Genomic DNA, 25,499 nt, shown 5'->3' on the forward strand with positions numbered 1-25,499 from the left:
TGTTGATAAACAAAGCTAAACACACAATGGAGAAAGTAACTAAAAGGGAACTCTCTCAAAGCTTGTGCCCATTAGCACAAAAAGCTTAGCCATTTTAAACAGAACCAGGTCAGAAATGAGCAGCCAAACTCTGCATTTCCACTTGGATGAACATTGCTGCTTGCTCACTGGGGCTGTGTTTTTGGAAGTGCGTAGTTTATATGTTGGCTTCCAAATCTGGGATGTGGCTTACTCTCAGAATCCCAGTGGGAGCTGCTAGTGGGATTCTTCTTATCAACTCCTTTCTCTGATGACACTTGGAGCTGTCCCTTCTTCACAGGCTGATGCTGCCAGCTCTGTTCCCTTTTCCAGTGCTGGACTATGGCATCCAAACAGCCTGAGTCAAGACTTGGGCTTTTGCTTCTGCTGTTCCCATTGGCAGTGTCCAGTCCCTCGGAGAGCCCTGCTTTCCCCACCTTGGAAGTGGTGTTTCACGCAAAGCCCTGATCAGTCAGGAGTTCCCAGCATGCAGGGTTCCTGTATGCCAAAGAAAAGCTGGTATGCATGGGAACTGAAGAGGGAGAGATGGCCTCCAGCTCTGTCCTCTCTTTCTAGAAAATAATTCTGAATGAGTGAAGTGGGTTTGGTAAAAGGTAGCTGGAATGTTTCTTGCCCTGCTTTCTTTGTTGCCTCTCAGGAGTTTGTGTCTTTTCTGTGGAGTTTAGCCACTGCACATGGAGCAGCAGCTGGAATGCTGTGTTTTATTGGCAACCTACTGCATTAAACTGGCACCAGTTTCTGAGTTGCTTAATATGCAAACATTCGCTAACCAGAGCCTTCACTCTTCCCAGCCCACTATGCTTTTTTTCAGCCAACTAGCTGACTGCTTTTTTTTTCAGATCATTTCCTTGCCATCTGCCAAGCTGATGTTTTAAGAGACCTGATCACTTTTTCCTCATCTAGTTTTGGGGCCTCCATTAATACTGTTGGAGACACGATGTTGTTTGAATTTGCCTGGTTTCCGTAGCCTTCTTTGAGTTCACTGTATGTTTTCAGGCAGACAGCAATGCAAAATTGAAGATTGTATTGGTTAGTACTCTTCAAATGAAAGTTGTTCAATTTTCTGTTCACCTTATCTGCAAAAAGTATTGACCAAAGTTTGTTATGCCATTTTTCTTGTGTTTATCTGGGAGCTGAGCAGCCAAATAGGAGAATATTTGAAGTCACACAGTACAAGGAATTCACTTGATAGTATTTACCATTTTTTATTTTTCCAATAGTCCCTTTTTGCACAGTAATGATGAGTACCTGAATTTGGACCCTTGGTGGTTCCTATCTTGTGAAAAACCCTGATCCCTCTGGAAATACAGCCCTTACAAGGTGTTTTAAGTGGCTGTACAAAACTGTGGGAAGCTTTTGAAAATCTTTGCCATGGGAGTTCAGCCCTGCCTCAGACTGCTGAAGTTTTCTTTCTTTTTCAGAACCTTTGCCAGACGCTCTGGTGTTCAGTGAAAGGCTCCTGCCGCTCCAAACTGGATGCAGCTGCGGATGGCACTCGGTGTGGAGAAAACAAGGTGACTGTGAGCCACTCTGTTTGCAAGCTGTGCTGCCAGCCAAAGTGCAGATAGGAGCTATGAGTAGCTCTGCCATTGTCGAATGTGAAGGAGGGTCATCCTGTGACATCTCCATTTACATTTCCACTTAAGTGTTCAACCCTCATAATCTGAAATAACAAGTAGTTCACAGAAATATTTCCCTGTGAGAATGATCTCAAGCTCTTTGTGCTTTCTCTTCTCTCCTCAGTGGTGCTTCTCTGGTGAGTGCATTACAGTAGGAAAGACACCCGAAGCAATCCATGGCGAGTGGGGCCTTTGGTCGTCCTGGTCCCATTGCACAAGGACATGTGGGGCAGGAGTTCAAAGCGCAGAGCGGCCATGTGATAATCCAGAGTAAGTTGAGTGCACTCTTTCCCTACCTTCTGTTTAAGATTTTTGAGGTTCTTAGAACATTGGAAACTCTTTTATATCAGACTGTTACCATCAGTTCAAGCCACATCAATACATGTCACAGATACTGACACCTCTCTTCCCAGTTAGATATACCTGTGTGAAATTCAGCTGGCTTATCTTTTACAGCAGTCATCTTGTTCTGTGTTTCTTGCTCTCCACAGAGCTTATTTTAACACAAAATCAATAAAAAAAACCAAACATATTTAACATTTAGGCTTTGCAGAAATAGTGTAAATATTGCTTTATTAATACTGCAACGAGTTGTCATGGAGTGACTTAACCTTTAAGGTGGTTTTGGGAGCTATGGAAGTTGAAGTTGCTGGTGACTGATGGGAGTCTTTTCTCCTGACCAATTATCAGTCATTTCTAAGAATTGACAGCAGTTTTGACCATTGAAAAGGGAGATCAACCTGTGAACCCTACCTTAAGATGTAAAGCCAGAGCTCTCTTGCTCTCTTTGTTTTCCTGGCTGTTAAAGGTAGCAGAGCTCCGGCTGGCCTCCCGTTCCCTGCCCAGCCCATGCGGCCCAGGCGGGGGCTGGGCTGGGCCCAGCGGCTCCTGGCCGGGAGATGGGGCCTGCGGGGCTTGCCCCGGGCTCTGGCCGGGCCAGGCCGGTCCCTGGCTCCGCTGCAGTTTTTGCTGTGACTGAATTCACCAGAGACTGCTGAGTAAAGAAGGAAAAAAAGCTCTTGACCTGTGGCAGGCTGAGACAGTGACCACACTCTCCAGAGCCGCCATGAAGAAATCTTCCATCGCAGACAGCTCCAGCTCCTGCTCCAGCAGAGGTCACAGAACCATCTACAAAAGCCTGGGCAAGATTTTAACCCTTTCATTACCCAGATGAGACTTGCAGATTAATCCTTTTATCCAAAAAGAGAAAAAGAGAGTGATCAACATGTAAAGAGACTTTATAAACTATCAGAGACAGTAAAGAAAAGAATTAAGCTTCAGAAAAGGTAGAGAATAAGGAGATGCTTTATAAGCTGAAAATACTTTTCTGTTAAAGCTATGGAAATGGACAATAAGGTCCTGAAAAAACTCCTTTAATTCATAATAGAGTATATAGTATATGAAGTGTTCAAAGTGTAAATTTTGAGTAAAAAGTAGAGTGATTGTGATGCAGTGAAGTGCTGGAACAAGGTGAAGTGAAAATTTGAAGCCTTGGGGGGGCAATGAGAAAACTGTTTTCCAGTAGAGCTCACAAAAACAGATAAAGAAGACTTTTGCCTTTAAATAACTCATCCTTAAAATGACATCCCTAAACTCATGGCCCATAACACACTTCAGAGTGATGTGAAATGGGAGGAGTGAGCTCTGATGACAGCATTTCTGGGCAGCTGACATCAGAGAAATAGAAAACTATAGCAGAAGAAGTTTTCTTGTGAGAAACTCCATAAATAGCAGAAAGAGACTTCTGTTTCTCTACAAAGACTGATGAAAAGACTGTAGCAGGAATTGGGACTGTTTTAACCACCAAAGTTCCAAAGTTTTTGTCTCTGTTGTCATGTGAACAAAAGAATGGTGGGTAGTAAGGGATAAAAAGGGTTTTCTGAAAGTTTATTCTGGTGTTCTTATTCTTGTAGTTTGCTAATAAACTTTCTTTATTCCTTTTAAGTTTTAAGCCTGTTTTGCTCTTGTTCTAATCCATATCTCACAGCAAGAAATAAGTAATTTTTTTTAGTTACTGGTTTAAAACCATGACACGAGTAAATAAATGTCCTTAAACACCAGGTAAGAACAGTTTCTAGCAATCTGATCCTGAGGACTCACCTTTCATGTTTTGTTCTAGTCATCAGCTTTGTTTGAGCTTCAGACACATGAGTTTTCAGGTACAGAACATAAAAGGCAGAATTCCCTACTACATATCTAGAGTTCATGAAGACTCCACATCTCATTTTCACAAATCACAAACAGCAGGAATCATTTGTCTTTTTAGAGAGGACTGTCAAATGCACTGCAAGTATGGGATTTAAAGAAGTCCATTTGATAGGTTAATTTGTTGTGAGCTCAGCTCAGCCAGCCAGGTAATGCCAAGCACTTTTTTGGGATAGAGGAGTTGTCTAGATTTCTGTGCTTCATGCTGACATGTTTGAGTACTCAAACATGTGATGTGAACAGTATCTTCACCCTGTCAAGGATTCAGTCACCTTGTTGTGCTGCTGGGACCTGAAATATGTTGTTAGTTTGTAACCATTTTTTCTACCCACGGTCTCATGTCCCAGTCTCAATGTTCCTTTTCTAGACCCCAGTTTGGAGGAGACTACTGCACCGGAGAAAGGAAACGCTATCGCATGTGTAACGTCAGCCCCTGCCACAAAGACTTGCCAACCTTCCGTCAGATGCAGTGCAGTGAATTTGATACCGTTCCCTACCAGAACGAATTCTACCACTGGGTTCCCGTTTATAACACAGGTATGAAGCTACAAATTTTCTTAATATCTTGTATAAAAAGTTAAAGTTACACTCCTATGAGAAACTTCTATGAGGGTGAGAAGTCACCAAGCTGTAAGTTTTATAATGAATTAGAGAGAAAAATCTGGTGTGCTCCCATATGCTGATGTGCCTTTTGTGTGCACAAAAAGGCAGTGTCTTCCCTACACGCAGGCATTTTTTCACCTGCTGTGATAATGGATGTGATTGTAACCAGTTCCTGAAAAGATATTGCACTAAGAAAAGCTGTTGAAGTCATGTCTGTACTACTAGATTAGAATAATCTAAACAATCTTTTCCTGTGTCAGCCACAGAACAAGAAGTAGGGTAGTGTGGTATAGAGCCAGGAGGCATCACTGCACACAGTGAGCAGAGCTCTTCCACTGGACAAATGTGCTTCCTTGCACATCTTTTTGGAAGAAATACTACTTCCAAACCAAGATCTGGGTGGTAGGTGTACTTGGCATTACAGTGAAGAAATAATATCTGAACTGGTTCAGTATCATGTTGTCCTGTATTGTAGAGGTAGAGTCAAAGACTCTACTTTGTGACTTGCTCTGGAACAGCTAGTTATTAAATACAAGGAAAATCATTATTAGTGTGTAGTTTGATTCTTGGGTTGTGCATAAATGTAGGGTGTAGATTATCCAATAGAATCACACAATAGTTAGGTTTGGAAGGAATCTCTGGAGATCATCCAGTCCAACACCCTGGACAAGGCAGGGTCACCTGGATCCAGGGACACAGGAACACATCCAGGTGGGTTTGAATGTCTCCAGAGAGGCAAACTCCACCAACTCCTTGGGCAGCTGTTCCAGTGCCCTCCCACCTTCTCTATGTAGAAAAGTTCTTCCACATGTTGAGGTAGCATTTCCTGTGTTTTAGTTTATGGCCATTGTTCCTTGTCCTGTCACTGGGCACCACTGAAGGGAGTCTGGCACCATCCCCTTGGCACTGACTTTGAGATATTTGTATGCATATGAGACCCATTCTCAGTCTGCTCCTCTCCAGATGGAGCAGGCCCAGCCCCCACAGTCCCTCCTCACAACAGAGAGGCCTTTAATCATCTTTGTGACCTCTGCTGGACCCTCTCCAGTAGCTCCTTGCTTTTCTTGTCCTGAGGAACCCAGAATTGCCAAATCTTCCCAGTGCACCCCAGGAGCCCATTGGCCCTTCTGGCTGCCAGGGAACACTGCTGGCTCATGGACAACCTATCACCCACCAAAACTCCCTGGTCCTTCTCAGCAGAGCTGACTCCAGCAGGTTAGACCCGTCTGTGCTGGTGCTTGGGGTTATTCCTCCCCAGCAGGGCCCTACACTTGCTCGTTTTGGACCCCATTAAGTTTCTCCCTGTTCAACTCTCCCCCCTGTCAAAGTCCCATTGAATGGCAGCACAACCTTCATGTGGATCAGCTGGTCTCCACAGTTCCATAGCAGCAGCAAACTTGCTAGCAATGTATTTTTTAATGAAAAAATAAGACAGGATAGGGAAGATCAGGATTAAACTTCCAGTTTCATTTGCTAGTAGTATTTCTCAGCATGTTAATTGCTTTTTCAGTTATTGGCAGTTCTGAATTTATTTCCTAAATTTCAGCTACTGTTTCCATTTCATCTAACAAATACACCATTGAAGATGAAACTGGAGCAGGCAGACTAAAAGGAAAATTTCTGATGAAAGAAAATATGGTTGATAGAGATTTTTCTGGAAGAAATCCCAGTAAAGCCATGACAAATGCTAACAGCTTAATGTTTAGGCCTAAACCAAACTCATAAAACATTTTCTGCCGTCACCTGTCATTGAAATGGAGATTCCAGACCTTTGTTACTCAGGGTGTACTACTGCAGGGTACAGCATTCGTTCTGTTCATGTTCTCTCTGTGACACTACAATAGAACTGGTAGTTCTGCATGTGCATTTGTTACAGAAGGTCTGTCTTTAAAGGACATTGAGGATCATGAGTCAAGTGCTTAGTGCAGGCTGGAAGGCCGGGCTGTGGTCTGTCCATGCCGTACTTCAAATAGAACTGTTGGGAACTGTACACACAAACCAGTTCTATTTAAAGCACCGTGCTGCTGAGACTGAAATACTTCATATAAAAAATTATTTGCAAAATCCTTCAAATATCAAGGAGATTTCTTTTCTGTCGCTTGAAAGCTTTTTGACTGTTTTCACTCATTTTCTCAGCAGCCAGAATTTCAGCATAGATATCCATGTCTTCCCCATTTCCTTGGAGGCCCTTAATGTTTTCACTTTCATTCTTACATTCCACTATATGTATATACTATATTTAAAGTGTTTTCTTGCTGCTAAACTCATAACTTTAAGTAAAATTGACTTCCTCAGATAGGTAGGCTCTCCTGGTAATACTCAAATAAACAGAGAGCTGGCCAAATCCTATGCTGATTCTTCATCTGACATCATTGTATGACTGAGGGTGGAAGGCTCTCATGGGCACACTGCTTCCAGTTTTGTCCAGCCAGCATTACCTAAAATACATCTGAGAGTTTTCCTCCCATCTCAGTTTCAAATATTTTTTCGCCTTCTATCAGTGGCTAAGGATGTCCTGGGCAAAATAACTGCAAATAAGGTCATGAAACAGTGCTGACTCTGAGAGGCACAGCAGTTTGAGCCTTCCTTGTATGTGTGTGTCCAAACAAACCAAGACTTTAAACAAAAACAAACCAACAGTGTTTTGTAAACCCCCCACAAAAATGACCTGATGTTTCAATACTCTGGAGACCTACACATAATGTCCTCTGTATGTACACCAACCTTTGTCACTTCCCTTACTTGTTCTCTTAACTTGTGCAACCCAATTTCAAGGATTTTTCACATCATTCTGTTACTACATTGTCTTGCTGCCATGGTGGCTTTGGCATTTGTAGTTAATCCTGCCTGGATATCAGGCATCCACCAAATCCACCCTGCTGCTCCCTTCCTCAGCTGGGTAAGGGAGAGAGAATGTAATAAAAGGCTTGAGAGTCGAGGTAAGGGCAGGGAGAGATCACTCGCTGTTAATCATTGTGGGCAAGACAGACTGGACTTGGAGAAATTTCTAATTTATTAGAAATTAAATCGGAGTAGAGTAGTCATGGGAGACAGTATTCCTTTACCCTTTCCAATGTAAGTCCTTCCATGCAGTTCTTCCTGAGCTGCTCCAGCATGGATCCTTTCCACAGGCTGCAATCCTTCAAGAAACAGGCTGCTCCAGCATGGATCCCTGGTCCATGGGTCCTGCCAGGAGCCTGCTCCAGGATGGGCTTCCCATGGGATCACAGCCTCCTTCAGGCATCCCCCTGCTCTGGTGTGGGCTCCTCCAGGGCTGCAGGTGGATCTCTGCTCCCCCCTGGATCTCCAGGGGCTGCAGAGGCACAGCTGCCTCCCCATGGGCTGCACCTCAGGCTGCAGGGGAATCTGTGCTCTGGTACCTGGAGCAGCTCCTGCCCCTCCTCCTTCACTGACCTTGTGTCTGCAGAGCTTCTCTCTTACAGTCTCACTCCTCTCTTCCAGCTGCAGTTGTGCAGGATTTTTTCCTTTCTTAAATACATTATCCCACAGGCGTCACTGGTGGTTTGGTCTTTGCCACTCACTTGGTGGCAGCAGGTCCTTCTTGGATCTGTCTGATCTGGGCTCTGTCAGTACTGGAGGAAGCTTCTGGCAGCTTCTCATAGAGCTAGCCCTGTAGTGCCCCTGCTGCCAAAGCCTGGCCACACAAACCCAGTACAGCTCTTGTTTTGGTATCAGGCATTTTGGGTCCTCTCATGCTGCACTTGGGATATAAAAGGGAAAAGAACCATAGAAACCCTGAATGAACATACAGCTTTTATGTGGAAGTGTCTAGCTGAGGAAATGGATTTGTGAGCCAGTCATTCTATGACATTTTAAACATTCTCTGTTCTTTCATACAGCTGGAAAAAAGGTGTAGATTATCTGGATGGTCACGATTCCCTTCCTGGGTTTAATTTTGTAGCTTGCATAAAGCAGTTATAACCAATGTACCTAAAGAGTCTTTTCTGTTGTGTAAATTTTAACTTCACAAGAGATGAAAGGCATTTTTAAATAGCTTACGGTTTAATAAAACAACCAGCTTTAGCAACCAGTCTCACAGAAAAGCAGTAAGTCACATCTTGCTGTTTCCTAGCCTACCTATGTTTGAGGTTTCAATTGAGAATTTTCTGGTTCACGTGGCTTTATGCCTGTTGGGGAAAATGCATAGTCCTGTTAAAGAATTGCTCTGGACCTCAGAATGGTCTCAAGCTGGAGCATCAGAGTACCCTTGGGAACCTTAAAATGATGGAGACCTCCAAGTTCAAGGGTGATAAACTATCCAGGAGCCTCAGCAGGATATTTTCTGAATTTTTCTCATGACCCAGGCCCCTATTTTGGCACTTTTGTCAGACTTCAGTATGTATCCACTTCTCTTTCCATCAGACTGACCCCATGTTTATTTATTTCATACCATTTGATAAATTCCATTTCTGTAAGTCTTATAGCTTCTCAGGGCTTAACTTTCATCTATAAGTCCTACATTAACTGATATAATTACCTTTATTTTCTGTATCAGTGCCAAGATCACTTAGTGTACAGTCAGATAGGGGTTGTGTTAAAAATGTTTGAAACTTCATATTTCTTTCAAAATATTTCTGTGTACCAAATAAGATATGTTCTGGTACAGTCACAGGGGCTGAGCTAACAGGATGAAATAATGTTTCTTCTGCCCCTGTTTAAAAATTAAACTCCATTTTGGAGCTCCAGGCTTGGTTAAAGTGATAAGTAGCTTCAGCTTCAGCTTTTTTTCCTATTTTGCCTGTTTGGTAATCGTCTTTTCTAATTTTCTTTGTTTGGGATTTCCTCAGCCAATTCTGAGTTCTTACAGATATGAGGGGTTGGAGAGAAGAGGCCCACCTCTTTTCTTCCTTGTGAAGTTGGGAGAGATATTGAAGCCTTATCTTCTTCTGACACACACCTTAATCACGTCCTTCTTAGTCAGGGTAAGCTGGATCCTTCCTGCATGTGAACTCATGGGAATCAGCTGTGAGGTAAACAAATTTAAACTGGGAAGGAAATATGTTCCTTTCTACTTATCTTCATGTTGTTCTGTTTACACTTGGTGAATCTGAACTTTTTAATAATATACAGAGGAGAAAAATATCATATGCCCAGATTTCAGGATTTTCACTCGGCTTTGCTGATTTGCTTCTTCTGTCCCATTCTGATTACAGATAAGTCACTGTGCCCTTTCAGGGAGCTCTGTGGCTTGGGATTCCATTACATCTGTGTTTCTTCTATATATTATGGGATTGATCATGTCTCTGGTCAAATCAGCAGCAGGTGTAAGATGTGGACACTGCATAAAAAAGCAGGTTGTAATTTTTCTGGGCTGCTGAGTGTTGGTGGCACTTCAGCTAAAATCTTATGTCCAGCTGGGAGCAAGGCACGGTCAGGAAGGATGCAGCCAGACTAAAGAAGGTTTACAGGAGAGCAACATGGAAGTCAGAAAGTCACTGAGAGGGACTTTTTACAAGGGCTGGTAGAGATAAGACATACAGAATGGCTTTAAATTGACAGAGGGCAGGCTTAGATTAGATATAAGGAAAAAAATCATTACTGTGAGGGTGGTGAGGCACTGGAACACATTGCCCAGAGAAGTGATGGGTGCCCCATCCCTGGAAGTTTTCAAGGTTGGACAGGGCTTTGGGCACTGTGGTCTAATGGAAGACGTCACTGCCCATGGCGGGGGGGTTGGATGATCCTTAAGATTTCTTTCAGTCCAAAACATTCTATAATTCTGTGATTTGAAAAACAAAGATTGAGAAAAGCAAGTTTTGCTCCAGAAGGGAAAACAAGGAGTGAGTTAAATGCCAGCTACTCAGTGGAACATTTAAGGAGTGTTTAGCATGTGTACCCCTGATCTGGTAGAGACACATGGTCATTAGTGAGTGCTCACAGATTGGCTCTAGTATTTCATGCACATGCTGGATGGCAGGAATTTTTGTATATTTTGGCCTAAAAGTTACAAACATGACAGCCTCATTGTTAAAATTGCATCATGATTTAATCAAATTTGCTGAAGTAACTGAAACTGAACTAGATGTTTTAATGAGCTCCTTCTGAACACCCAAGTGTTCCTATTCATCTGAGTTACGTCTTTTTTAGATTTTTGGATCTGAAATAAGAAAAAAGGCTGAACTCAGTGCAAGTCTTCCACAATTTCAGGAAATGTATTTGTTTTCCTTGTGTGTGAGTTTAGTATCTGCTCTGTGTTTAAAATATTAGACTTTTGGAGGTCATTGGCTGATTCTGACACAGTTTATTTACAGTCCTAGAAACCCAGAGCCAAGGGCCCTGAGCTCAACCATAATAAATAATAATGACAGATAAATAAATAATTTTAGATAGTGAATGCCAAATACAGTGCTAGTATAATTTCCTCAGTGGTGGCCTAACCTAACCAGCCTTTCTTCAGATGAAAAATCAAATGAATCTCAGATAGAATTGAGCTATGGGTGGAAAAATAAGTACCCTGTAATTTCCAGAAGGGCTTCATAGAAAACATATAGAAAGAAAAACAGTAAGAATCTGTGGGTAGGGTCTAATTTTAGATCAGTTAACACAATCAGGAAAAACAGAAAAACTTTCATACATAGAAAGTATTTGCATATATGAAAGTTTACATGGTTTGTTTTTGTTCTTTTTCTTTTGACTTAGGGAATTATTTTTCTTGACAAACTGATTCTGAGATTTACGGCATCATAGGTAGGCCAGGAGTATGTCAGCACTGTCTGCTTCTTCTTTTTCAGTGATTTCTGAAATGAAATTTCTTGTTTTGTGAACACACAAATAGAAGGAGGTACAGATATCAAACTTCTGTTCTACATATTTCATTAGAAACAATGCAAAGCTGAAATGGCTTTCCGTAAAATCTGTGTCTATCCGGGCAATTCTGAGCATGTAACAGAGTACCTGGAATTGTAGGATTCTCCTTGTCATATTGGGCTTTGTATAGCAAAATGCTATATTGGGAAAGCAGGCAAGGTGAAGCAAAATTTAGAGCACTAAAGTAATAAATTTAATTACATGGCCAGAAAAAGAATTCTGCAGACAGAAATAAAATCACTTGTGTACTTACTGTGATAGCTCTTATCAAAACAACTGATGAGTGTTATGGCTGACAGATTTCACAGAGGGGCTGGGGATTGGTGATGATTACAAATTTTATGTTCTTGCCTGAAAATATTTTTAGCTCCATCTCCACTGATATTCTTGAGTACAATTCACATCAGCTGGAATTCCACCAGTTGTATAACCATGGCCCATGCATGTGCTCTGGGTCTCATCATCACTGCACTTTATGAAGGTGTTTTCCTTTGAGAAACAAGAAGCACAACATTGGTGACAGACTTAAGATGCCATTTTTTCTCTACTGACAAGAGGGGGAAAAAAAAGCCTTCATTAAGGTTTTGAATTTCCTTTACTGCTCTTTTTTTTAAAAATTTGTTTTTGTTCCCAATTCTGCAGTGTTTCTGTTTACACTAATGAGATTCACAGTACCAAAGCTCAGGCTGTGGAGGATTCAGTTCAGCTGTGGGAACTTTGAGGGGGGGAGCTGTAGTCACCTTTGTGTACTGTGTGGTGTTCTGTGTATGTTGGTGCTGTACAAACCAGAGTAATGAGAGAAAATTTTCCTCCTTCAAAAGGATAAATCCTTTTGTTTGAAATTAATTAGTTTATTTACATTATCAGAAGTTTGCATTTCTCTCATTGCCAAAAATTTATTTAAACACAGTTCTTTCTATGACACAAACAAAGCCAACGAAGGAGGAAAAGATAAAAATAAATTCATCAACCAGGTTGTGGAAGACATACTTACACTGCATCCCTCTGAGACCAAGGGAGCAGCTTCTGTCAGCTCTGTCAGGATAAAACTCACTCAGCATCAGCACCTCTGCAGCACAAAGGGAGATAGTTTTAAAAGGATTCAAAAATGGTGCCTTGAAGTCACTATTGAGTGGTGGGTTTAAGGCCCACTGCTTTTCTCAGTAAAGCACTTCAGGTTGCTGAGTATGAACAAATCACTTCAGTGCTGGATGAGCCTGAGATCTTTGAACAGAGCAAAACCTGAAGACAAATCATCTGTTGATGTCCTTCATTAATATGATAGTGGATGATTTTTAATTCAGTCAGATAGTTCTAGTTCCACTGGAGAGTTTTCAGGGAGTGTTATAAAGGCAGGGATTATGTCTGTCTCTGCTTTGAGCCTAATTTGAGCTCTAACTCATCCTCCACGCACACAATTTATTTATCAAACTGGTGCCCTTTGGCTCTTCTTACTCCATAGATGGAATAGATTAAAGCCCTGATCCATTACAGAAAATCTTGTTTCAGAGGCCACTCTCTGTTGCTGTCAAGTTGCTCTTGCTACAACTTTTCTCTTCCCTGTTGCTTCTGTGGGACATGTATCTGAAAATAGCCTGAGTCTGTGAGAGTTGCAAATATTATCCCTATTTCATAAGTTGTCAATCAGGAAAAAAAAGAATGTTTGAAATTGTTTATTAAGTGCCAACAGGTAGTTGAAAATTATTAACAATGCAGAAGATCAGAAGCAAGCAGCTGACTGCTCTCCTAGAGAGGCACATGGCAGTGATAAAAAGTTTGAATTACCTCTGAAATTAGTCAGTCACCAGCTGGTGGAAAATTTTCTTGTCAGTGTCCTTGGCAATCCCACTCCTTCAGTAATGACTGCTGGATTTGCTGGTTTCTCATCCCTTTCTCCATCACAGCTGATGGCTTTGATACAGCCTCACTCTGCAGGGGCTGCTGATGTACCGGCGATGTGAGGTGTGAGGGCGCCAGCCTCCAGCTGCTTCCCACAAATCCACAAGTGCTGTTTATCAGGCCTGTGTCACCCTGGATCTGCTCAATTTTTCTAATTCTGCCAGTTCTCACAAATGGCAGGGAAACTGAGCAAATGGTTCTGCAAAGACCCTGTGCATTTCACTTCAGTGTCCTGCTGATGTTTGGTCTGAGTGAATGTGCTTGTTTTCCTTTCAGCGAACCCCTGTGAGCTCCACTGTCGCCCAGTAGATGGCCATTTTTCAGAGAAGATGCTTGATGCAGTCACTGATGGTACTCCTTGCTTTGAAGGAAGACACAGCCGAGATATCTGTATTAATGGCATGTGTAAGGTATTGGGTATGTTTGCATGTTTCTTTCTCTACAATTTAATTTTAAAAAGTTATGGGAAAATGCTTAACATTTTTTTTTTGTAGGATCAAGACCAAGTACTCCACTTTATTGCATTTTTATAGCATGTTTATAGCAAAAGCTTTCCAAGTAGACAAAAGAGTAATTTCCTTCCTTTTTAATGGGTCTGTTAGACTGACTGCTGATTACTTTTGGTGCCTTTTAAATCCTCTGGGTTTTCCCATTATTTTAAAACATCAGTTCAAGAAGATCTGTTTCTGATGAGAGGTTTTCACAAAGTATTGTAGCTTTAAATTTGTAATGGTGTCACCACTGTCTGTGGGTTTTTTATGAAAATGAAGTTTAACCATACAGAGCAGTGTAGCTGCTCTGAGCTGTCTTTTAATAGGATCAGACTTTGCAGCTGAGGGGAGTAAAAATTATTTTAGTTTACAACATTGAATTGAATAATGTTGTACAGTGAGCTAATGGGTAAACACAGACTATATGGCTCAATAATGTTGTGTATTGAAAAATAATGGTCTCTGCATATTCTGTGTATTGGTAACAGATTTATAGGATCATGTGTATGTCTGTAGGGCATTTGAAGGAATGTTCTGTAAATTCTGTAACTTCCACGGCCTTAGCATTGCTTTTAGTCAATTTCTTATAAATAAAATGAGTACTTTTCTTACAGAGGATGTATTTACATCTGTGATTTATTTCTTCAAATTGAGGGTTTGTGTCCTGTACCTCCTTGAAACCTGATAACTTTTTTGCTTTTAGCATCTTTGGAAACAAAAGCAGGACTTGGTGACTTGCGGAAACTACATTAGGTTATCCAGTATGGGGGTTTTATGTCCCAAGCCACTTAATCATATTAAAATGCAACCAGAAGGCACTTCAAGAAGTTGTCTATTTCATCCCTTTACAAATTGTATTCCTTTTTTGACATTTTTTGCATTATTTTCTTAAAGACTTCCAGTGATGAAAACTTTACATTTTTAATAGGTGATTGGTACATCCTTTTTAAACTTCTTATTTTATTAGAATGACAGTGCCTCATAGACCAGTAATAAAAGCTGAGTTTTAGCTTCCTTGCAAGACTTGCGTTAATGAAAGGGAGTTACCAAGACCCTGCTCAAGCTCACAGTGAAGAGATCCTGCCTAACTTCGTTGAGAGCCAGCATGGGCCTTTGAATTATGATGGCTTTGTGTGGTTCAAGCCAGAATGACTCATATTTTATCATATTGAAACATACGGTAGATGTTGCATGCCATAGCAGAGCTTTTAAACTTCATGTAGAAGAGACCAATTACTAAATTCAGAAAGGCTGTCCTTCTGAAACATTCATTTTCTGTTTTCCAGCCCCACTGGACTGGGATTACTATGAATAATTTCAATTTGTATATGCTTTCTGTATTGAAATCTTGCCTGTGGCAGTTCAGATTTATACCTATTTTACAGATAGCAAGACTTAATCCAAAATGAGAGATCAGAGGTGAGAGGGAAGCTAGTCTAATTGGAGTTTGTAGAGCCCAGATACACTTCAGCATTAACAGTTCTGTGGACCCAAAGCACTTGTGAGAAATTCCCTCCAAGGTGCTGTCAGTGTTGCACATGGTGACTGCTGCTTCACATCTCGTGGCAAACAGATTAATTTGAAGTCAGGATCACAGAATGAACAATATAGCCATGCAAAATGAGACCAAATGATGAATAGGTAACCCAAACAGCTCACAGTATTGAAAGATAGCATGCTTTCATCTGAAATAAGTACCCAGCACAACACCTGAGGAGGAGCTTTTTCATAATCTTCATCTAATTTACTAGTATTTGAATCCAGCTAGCTAAACACAAAAGATATGCTACAAGTCATGGAGAATAGATCTGGAAACACATTTAATATAATTAGTCTGGTACATCACTCTTGCAGTTTGATTGCAACATGTTGCTAATGATATAGAAAAGACATTTACAGCTGTTAATGTGCTGTTCTGATTTTCAGAACTGTATCTCACAAGAGCACTTCACATTTGTCCTGAGCACTAAAATAACACTTCACTTTGGTCTGAAACGGAGAAAAAAATTAAATTAGTAAGATATTAGACCCACTGTCTAAATTGCTCACATGTGATTGGTGTGTAGTTATTTTTTACCAAGCGAGTTCAGGGTTTTCCTGCTGGGTGTATCAAAACAAGATAAATAGATCCAATAAAGAATTTCATCTTCTAAATTCATCTGATTTCAGTCTGATTTTGCAGTTTGTCATGAATTGTTCAGTGCAGTCAGAGAAACTGGTCTTACTTTGATGGCTAACTGTGGATTGAGATACTTCATTTTAGCTACCCGTTATACACTGGTTACTTTCCTAGATGGCCTGACAAAGCCACAATGTGCATCTTCAAGTGAGAAGTACAGACCAACCACTGATTGACTTGATCCTTTTAATTTATCCAATATCTCCTAATTTTTTAGAAGTGCTGCCCATGCAACAGTGCTGAAGGAAGGCTTACAGTGAGGTGTTGTTAGCATGGTAGTAATCCTTTTGAACTTGTCAATTCAAAAACAAGCTAAAATTGTTAACTCATTTGAATACCTGGCCTATAAAATAGCTGGGTCCTATCAATGTTGATCTTACACAGAAGAAGGGTTGTATCAGGAGATCTGACAAGATCTGTCAATAATTTAATCTCAAATCATCAAGCTATAGTATGACTACTTTGTTTTTTAACTGTATTCCTTAGCACTCATTTTTCAACTGTCATTTTCCACCTTTTATTTAGAAGATCTTTAAAGCACATAGCCTGTATTCCTGTGCTTAAATTATACATCACTACTGCACTCCTAATTCTTACTAGGTGAGTCAGTTGTTCCCCCAGTGTTACTGAGTGAAGATACTGCCACCAGAGAATGGTTGTTTAGCACTGATACATAGATAATGGGGATATTTGATTAAGGACAAGCTATCACATCATCTGAAAGTGAAGGCTTACATGTTCTTTGCGCTGGAGTGTGCAGATACTGAGGGTGGAGGATCTGGCATCTCTGATGTTTCTAGCAGCCAGTCATCTCCTGCACAGTGTTTTGATAGGCTTAAGTGACCTTCAGTCATTCAAATCTGTGGCCTGTTCTCTGTGGTAATTCACAATTGTGATTTTGAGAAACTAACATTGTACTGGAGAATTACACTGCTGTGTAGTACTAGGGAAGGAACCATTTTTTTTCTGTTACTGAAAAGCAGATTACATCATTTGGATTTTTATGCAGTAAAAATTTTTATGCACTGCTTCTCACTATGGTTCAGCTTCCTCCTCCCACTGCTAGTCCACAGGACATTTGATTCAGATCCATGCAGACAAATTACAAGACAAATTACTGACATCAGGGCACATTTCTTCATGATTTCTTCATTTGAAGATTTAGTGGGGGAGACAAAATCAGGAAGACCTTAAAGTTAAACGTAGCATTCACTTAATGGATATTCAGGCAGTACATCCAGGCCATAGCCTACAGTGATAGCAAGGACTTTTTGTATCTGCCCCCCACTGCCAATCCGACACGAAAGCCTCTCCCTCTGGAAATGGAAAAAGGGCAATATCTCTGGCTGTTTTCCATTTAGTCACTGATCAGCAGGAAATAAATTGTTTCTCCTTCCTGTAATTCAGCCTGGCAGTTCAGGTCATTATATCTGCCTCTGCACCAGAAACAAAGCTGGTCTCAGATGCATTAAAAAACGGCCCTTGGTGAGTGGGATGATGGCAAAGGGCTGCAAGGAGGGATGCTGAGTTGTGCTGCCCATGCCGTGGCACACAGTGGTTCCTGTAACACAGCATGGTTCATGGGCAGAGGGTGCAAAAGGACACAGGTGTGTAAAACAATCAGAGCCTAATTGCTGCTGATATTCTTTCCTGCTTTATAACCTGCATTAGTCTCCAGAACCCCTTTAGCAACTCTTTGTCAGAAATTCATCATAGAGTCACAGCATGGTTCAGGTTGGAATAGACTTTAAATATCATCTAGTTCTGGACTGCAAGTGCACATTAACGGGTCATATTGACCTTCTGGAAAGTTTGAGGCATGTTTAGAAAATGCAGCAAGTGGATCCACAAGAATAAGAATAATGAGGAAAGCAAGTAAGAAGAAGAGTGAAGTATCTTGAAATTATTCTGATGGATGGCAAAAATAGTGTAGGATTCACTGGAGACATAGAGGAAAACATGGTCTGGAAATTAAAGTTCATGGAAATGTATCTAGAGTAAGTGAATGCTGTTTATTTTGACACATGAGAATATTGCTTCGTGATGGTTTTTAATGGCTTTCTAAGATGAAGCCCTGCTGTTTGATGAGGGTCATGGCAGCACCAGCAGCACAGCAGGGCCAGGGAATAAAACAAAGACTTCTTTTACTGTAGCAGAATAAACTACCCTGCCTCATTCTTGAGTATTCCAAAACCCCAGAAATGTATAGGAATGTTGCATTTATAGATAAGGCTCATGTCTGCTCAGATACAAACTGCTACAAGTATCAGAAGAACATTGAAATAAAAACTTCTGCTGTTATTATTGGAAGGGACAAAGGGATTCCCGTCATATTGCAGCAATGCCATATTTTGGTGCTATAGACCTGTTGCTAAAGGAAATGGTCAAGTGAAAAGAGCTGAGCTGATGGAGTAAAGCCCATGCAGAAGCACTGAGTGCCACCCCAAAGGCAAGGAAGTGATGATACTGTGGTGCTGCCATCTCAGCTACAGCCAGAGCTGCAGCAGTTCTAATCAGAACTAATTAGTTAAATCTTTGGGGATTTTTACACCACACAGTACTTGGAAGGGAAATAGGCTCAGTGATGTTCATTTCAAAGTATCTGATTAATGGTGTGAACTAGTTAAATTAATTCTGTGTGCAGCCTCTCAAACAGAATGCACAGTTAAATAAAGATGGACAGAAACCTTTTCCAAAACACAAATTTTCTGCCAGAAAATGATAATTTGGCAAAAATTACACAATTTGAAAACAGTGATTTTTAGAGACGTTCAAAAAAAGAAGCTCCTAGAAGTCATTAATCATCATTTCTAATAGCAAAGCACAAAGCACAAGGATTCTACCTTCAGACTTTCCCCACTTTCTGTTCAAGTGTATGTGTGCATAGTATAGAAAATAAACCTAAACTTTCATGACTCTCCAGAGTGTCTCATTATTTCTCTGGTCTAATAATAAACTAGATAACTATGACTTTACTGTTTGCAGATGATTAACAGATGTATTAATAGCACAGTAGATGTACTGTGGAATGCATCACTGAGAAAACAGTAACACTACAGCCTCTCTAAATTATTAGGAAGTGTTAAACTGGTGAAGGGACAGATCTGAACTCCTAGAAAGATTAAGAAACATCCTGTTCATGCAGCAGTGGTGTCTGTGTATTCTGAATAGTTGATTAAATCCATCTTTGGTCAGATAGCTACATTCTTGGAGGCAAAAAGTTAGTCACCTTGCTAACATATCCTTATCTCTGTAACCTTCTGTACTGCTCATAAGTGTGGTCCTTTCAGTGGTCCTTGGTGCCAGGATCTGTCTATGTGCAAGACATTACAAACCTTTCATTTTTTGAAAGTGTCCTTCAGTGAAAGGAGGGAGAGGCTAAGGCTGCTGCAGAACCCTTTGACACAGCTGTGACTTTTCAGGGCTGGTGTGAAAGGTGCTGGATATGAATTGTCAGTAAGTGGTGGATGCATCTTTTTTTGAATCTTCTTTAAAGTGATGCAGTTTAGCACCATCTGTAGCTTGAGGCCTTTCCTTACTTCTGCTTTTCACAGTTTCTCTAATTGTTGATCAAATCATTGGCACTTAGACAAATGTTCTGGTGTTTCTTAAACTGAAAATTATAGAAAAATACTAGAGAATGCAGGAGCCTGTATACCTAGGTTAGTCTATTAGATGGATTTTCCTGTCAGAAGCTTGCAGAAAATTACAGTAGCTGATGTACTGAAGGTAAAACAGGATCAATATCAAAAGAGGTTTATTACATACATTACATCTAATTTCATACATAAGATTTTCATATATCAAGAGGATGTTAGATATGTTGGCAGGTATAACACCTGAAAGCTTATTTTGAGAAAAATCAACTGAGAAAACCTGTCTTGGGGTGACTTTATGATACTATATCCCCCATCTCAATCTATTTTGAGACAAAACCTTTACATATTACCAGACTTCTGGCTATTCATCTATATCACAGACTTCCAGATATCTTAGATACTATTGACAACCATTAAGTGTTGGACATTATGTTGTGTTCTGCAATCTTGCTTGTTTTTGAAGAGAGGCAGAAAAAAAGTCCCGAAAACAAATGAAAATTCTGTTGAAATTTAAAGACATTAGAGTACAGAATTTTTGGGTTGGGCAAGGAAGAAGTTTTTTTCCTGACTCAGGATGAATAAATTCTTCTCTCATAAGCTGGAAAAATCAGTCTTTACTAGAACTTGACCCACTTTATCTTGACCCATGCCCCTGTGCTTGCAAGCTGAGACTCATTGAAGTAAAATGATGACTGCTGAAGAGTTTCTCTTTGCCAGCGTGGTTGACTGTAGCAGGGGTTCTGTGCTGTGAGATGGCCACAAAAAGCTGGCAGAGATTGCAGTTCTGTTACTGCACTGTATTCCCAGGAACCTGTGGATGGCTCTATGACATAAGAAAGCAGACACAAATCCTGGCAGTAGTGGCCAGTCCCAGATAATGATGCCATTCATGTGTCACATTTCTGTCTTGAGTGACTGGTCACTACTGCATGTTTTGTGACATGGTGATGGTTATTTTTGTTAGTTTGTTTATCACCTTGGTGGAATACACTATGCAGGATATATACTACTCCCCTTCTCAGAAGTGCAGTGATAGATGAGCTCTTAGTACTTCATTGTGGAGGCTGCATTTATTCTGACACTGTTTTTCCTTCTAGGCTGTTGGCTGTGATTATGAGATAAATTCCAATGCAACAGAAGACCAGTGTGGAGTTTGCCTGGGAGATGGCTCTGCTTGTCGTACAGTGAAGATGATGTTTAATCAGAGTGAAGGATTTGGTAATATGGGTTCTTCCTTTAAATTCTTCCATTGGTGAAGTCATTTCTCTACGTAAAAATGATTAAAGTGCTTTTCATTGAAAACCAAGTGATCATCTGTGTGGGAAATTGCAAATGGGTGTTTCAGTGAATCATGCTTCTGCCAGAAAAAAATGCATACTCTGTGCTTTTTAAGTACACCTGGGTTACAAAACTTGTCAGAGACCCAACAGGTTCTATGCAAGTTGTGCAGTTAACAACAAAATCCAAAATAGCAAGTGCATTTACAAAGTGAATGTAATGGCCATCTTGAAAAATGTGAACCTAATCTCTGTAAAGTGGAAAGCATCAAGCAAATGCTGGAGTAACTGGCTTGGGATTTATTTCTAAGCATCATAAAGGGGAGAAGAGTAACTCCCTGCAGGGCTGAAGTGGTCTGAATAAGCACTTGGAGGACTGAGCCTGTCTTTACTGATGGTAGCAAGACTTTCAGGCTTTAAATTGACTTGTGTGGGATGAATGGGAACTAGAGAGTCTGGAAGCAGGAGTGGGACTAAAACTGATTAAATATAGCAGCAAGCTGGAGGTGAAGAGATGGCCGGGTTGAACAGCTTTCCGTGGAAAACCAGGACAGGAGGGGGAGAGGTGAGAAGACAATATAATAGAATTATATCTCCAGAATAACTGGAGAGTTGTGCTTGGAGTAAGGTCTGCAGCTAAAGAAAGAGGCTGATGCAGAGATGAGAAGTCTCAAGATCAATAACTGGTACCATTGCAGTGAGGGAGGGGGAAGTTGCAGTGCCTTCAGCTTTGGGTTTGTGGGGTTTTTCAAATAAAATAGTCCTGCCTTGTGCAAATATGATTTGTGCTACTAATTTAGAGCTAGTTTGATTGTTTTCTCCAGACTTTGGGGTAAAAGCTTCTGTAATATTTCAGGGGGTTTTTCTGTACTTGAGTTGCTTTCCTTCTCTCTGTGTCGCAAAGATAAACTGTGAAGACAACTGCAATCCTGAAGCAGTTCAGGTCTCATATGTATGTGAGACTTCTTCCAATACTACAGTAATCCTTCAGCCTCAAATGTTTTGCTTCTGCAAATCTAAAATTCACTCTGCCTTTGACTGTGTGGGAGTTCTCCAAGGCTGAAGATGTGAACTTTATTTTTGAGTAACGATTTTACATTAAAGTTCCAGTACTGTAACTTATGAAAGGATAAGTGCCTTTTATTTTATTGAAATTCATTTTGTGTTTTATATTCACTTACCTTTTCCTTGCCACAAGATTCAGTCAGCCTCACTGACAGATGTGAGGGATACTGAGTGTTAAGTAAAATGCTTTCTTTAGATTCAGTAAAAAATGTATTGATTCTGCATATTCTCTCCCTTCCATATAAATTTACTCCATTGCAGAATAAAAAAGGAAAAATGTCAGGCAAGGCAGAGGTTGGTGGGCTCTTCAGGACATGTGGTTCTCACTGCACAGGTGTTAAACTGGGAAATGGAAAAAGGCTTTGTTTACAATATCTGTTTTCTTTCTGTGTCTGACAGATGTGTTGTGAGTGTTTTGTCAGATTTTATAGCAGAGTGGTTGGTGGAAAGATTATGTGAACATGAAAACTTCAGGCTCATTAATTCAGCATAGGTAACAAAACTACCAAAGCATGCTTCCAGTCACTGGCAAAGAAGATTTGAAAAGTTTTTTTTGTGTCCAGTGGCATAGAAAAACACAAAGCCAAAGCTATTATATTCTGATTTAAATCTTTGTTCAGAACCTCAGTCCAGCAGGGCCCTTCTTGGTCTAGCAGCTGCAGCAGTTTGTGTTCTCTGACTGACTTGACTGAGTTGCCATGTTTAACTAAAGAAATGCTAGGGAAGAGTTTTAATAATTCAGCTTTTCAGTGAAGGTGAAAGGCTGGGGAAGGTGATCAGTTTTACCTGAAGAAGTCTTCTTAGAAGTCTTAGAAGTCATACTGCCTCATGGTCAAAAACAAAAGTATTGAAATCTGTATTATTACTTGCATTTTCTCTAAAAGTCTTTGTTTTTCTCATGGATGAAAAACGGGAATAGCAATCCAGGGTCATCCAACAGAGCCACAGGAATGGCTGCATCATCTTGGTAATGGCTTCTGTTGGAGTTTCATGAAGGAAAACAAATCAGAGGTCTAATGTGAACACAGTGTCTCAGCTGTTGACACTAATATTCACCACCTTGTTTTCAGGGGGTTCGTTTGAAAATCATTTAAGTTGCCTCTGCTGAGCTTTGTGGGCAGAAAAGTTACAGCATGAGCTGGGCATGGAAAAGCAAGAAGGTCAAGCCTGAGTGGAGAAATCATGGTAGTGTCTAGAGCTTGGCATAGAGGAAGGTTGTGCCTCAGGAATGTGTATTTTTAAGAGAGGCTTGCAAATACAACAGGCTGGAGAGTAGAAAGTGAACTGTTATGATAAGGAGAAACAGTAAGATCTGGTCATCATTTGAACTGCAATGCTGTGCTAATGGCCTGAGTAAAACTACTCTTTTCTCACAGAAGTGAGGAAGGAGAAACAAGTTTTCCAGTTCTTGTAGAGCTGTGTGTACAGCAAGGGTTTCATTAATTTGATCATGTCTGTTTTGGGAACATATAGATTTAATTTTAATTAAAAAGGGAAGGATTAATCTGAGGGTTGCCAATTCACAGGTGTGCAGAAGCACCCACAATAGGTTTGCTCCACGATTTAATGAGCTGTGTGTAGGTAAGACAGCTGACAATTTGACTTCTATTGAATCTTGGATCTCTAGATCCTTATCAAATGAAATCACATAACCAGGAGCAATTACATAAACAGCATCCACAGAATTTTTAAACAAAAATTCATTATGTTGAGTGACAAACTCAAAAGCTTGCTGCTGATTAGCTTTCTTTTCAAAATCAGATAATGTTTACTGGGAATCAGCAAGAGGCTCTGGGAAATAAGGAAGTAATTTAGTTGATGGGGAGGGGCAGGGAGAAGGAAGTGTGATACACTGAATAAATGGTAACTTCCCTTACCAGACAGTTGCAATACTTTTAAAATAAGGTTTATGAGCAGCAGTAGGTGATTCAGGCAAAAATAACTATGCAAAATCTTGAAAGGATATACAGGTTTTTGTGTTGCAAGAGAACAAAAATTGTTTTATAGTTTTTATGCTTTGTGTTTTAAACAAACGTTATTCTAATTTAACTGAAAAATACCACCCCAACCCAGTCCTACTGTAAAAGGACACCAGCATTGCAAAGCCAAGCTGTCAGGATGTGACATAATTAAGATTTTCCATTCTGTGTTCATTTGTCCTGGTTGTAAGTATGCCTTCTAATCAAGCCTTTAGTTATATAATCACACACTGTTCATAATGTGTCTTCTCTTCACAGAATGAATAGAACATTTGGGAGAATCATTAGGTTTAGTTACTTACAATAGACCTAGAGCACTGATATACTGAATAATAAAAGTCATTCAGTGGGCTTCCAGATTTTGTTACTTCATTCACTTAGAAAAAACTGATGCACTTGAAAAAAAGAGTTTGGAATTCCAAAGTCAGTCTAGAAGACTTGCAAAAGGTAACATGAAGAAAATGCTCCTTCTTAAACATCAATCGCTGGAAATCCATATATGTAATGACCTGAAGTGGACAGATTCTGTTTTGTACCATACTCAGCATATGACATTTTAACCAATATTTATTTCAGCACAAAAGAGCTGCAAAGAAAATTCAGATGTTAAAGATTCTTGGGCACTTACTTTCAGCAGCAGGTTGTTGTGCAGCACAGAAATACTTCTGGTAGGTGAAGAACATTGATACTGAAGATTGCTTAGCCTGCCCAGTGTGGTTTATCTCACTCATGTGAGTGAGTAATCAAAGGTGATAAGCTGATTTCACAAGAAAGATGAACAGGATGTGAGTCTAAGAATTTAATTAATGATCTCAGAAGGGTGTGATGAGAACAGGGAACTCATGTTCCAGTCTTGAAGTAAACCAGCACAAAGGCAGCTCACACTCCCAATGCACCAGCTTGTAGCAACTTCATCCATCTTATTCCTAGGGCTCAGCTAGGGGCAATAACAAGAAAGCTACCTGTGTTTGTGTTCAAGAATCTATGTGAACTTCCTATTTTTACAATTTAGTAGCAACAACAATAGAGCTTCCTGTAAGGTGAGAAGCACAGAGTCTGATGTCACACATTGCCTGTGATGTGAACAAAATTCTGTACTAGACGCTTTGGGTCATTCTTAACACACAGACCAGAAATCTCTAAACAGATAACTACCCATGAAGAACCCTTGAACTTTGTTATGAAAATAGGCAATTTACAAAAATATGATCAGTTTATAGTAGTAATTTGACACATTTGAATAACATCCTTTTTTGTTGTTGTTGTAACTTCATAGAGAAGTTACATTGAAGTAAAATTCTGTACATACCTCTACATTGGGTACAGATGAAAATGTTCTTTGCAAATTGAAAAAAACCTATCCCACTACAGGCTGTTAACTTGCTGGAACTCCCTGGCATTTCTCCAGATTACAGTATGCCAGAGTCCTTGGGCATGGTTATGGAAAGGTTGATGCATATGTGTGGAGTAGACTTCCCCTGGCACAGCTCTGAAAGTCATTCACCTCTGCATCCCTTCTAAATGCCACTGGCATTGCCTAAACACTATATATTAGAAACGCTGACTTGGAAATCACACTATTAACAAAGTGAAATACAAGCTCTGCGACAGGACATTTGTTTATTTTTTTCCAGCAAAGCTGTTGTTTTAATCATTTTACAAACAAGTAAAATGCAGTGACATTTCTGTTGCTCACCTCCATAATTTTTTCTTGTC

The 25,499-nt window shown here is 40.3% G+C and overlaps 1 protein-coding gene across 1 annotated transcript in view; it reads left to right on the plus strand.

Annotated features, from left to right (window-relative positions):
• Nucleotides 1-25,499, plus strand: part of ADAMTS12 (ADAM metallopeptidase with thrombospondin type 1 motif 12) — a 161,466-nt gene that overhangs the window by 101,343 nt on the left and 34,624 nt on the right. Inside the window, exons 10-14 of the mRNA XM_088054251.1 lie at nt 1,461-1,553; nt 1,783-1,928; nt 4,231-4,400; nt 13,470-13,603; nt 20,560-20,680. Of these exons, the coding sequence (XP_087910377.1) occupies nt 1,461-1,553; nt 1,783-1,928; nt 4,231-4,400; nt 13,470-13,603; nt 20,560-20,680 (664 nt within the window). The remainder of the gene's footprint in view (nt 1-1,460; nt 1,554-1,782; nt 1,929-4,230; nt 4,401-13,469; nt 13,604-20,559; nt 20,681-25,499) is intronic.

This window comes from Pseudopodoces humilis, chromosome 4, assembly GCF_049639895.1.
Source record: "Pseudopodoces humilis isolate 2021_Gansu_Grassland_sample_001 chromosome 4, ASM4963989v1, whole genome shotgun sequence".
NCBI classification, from domain to species: Eukaryota; Metazoa; Chordata; class Aves; order Passeriformes; family Paridae; genus Pseudopodoces; species Pseudopodoces humilis.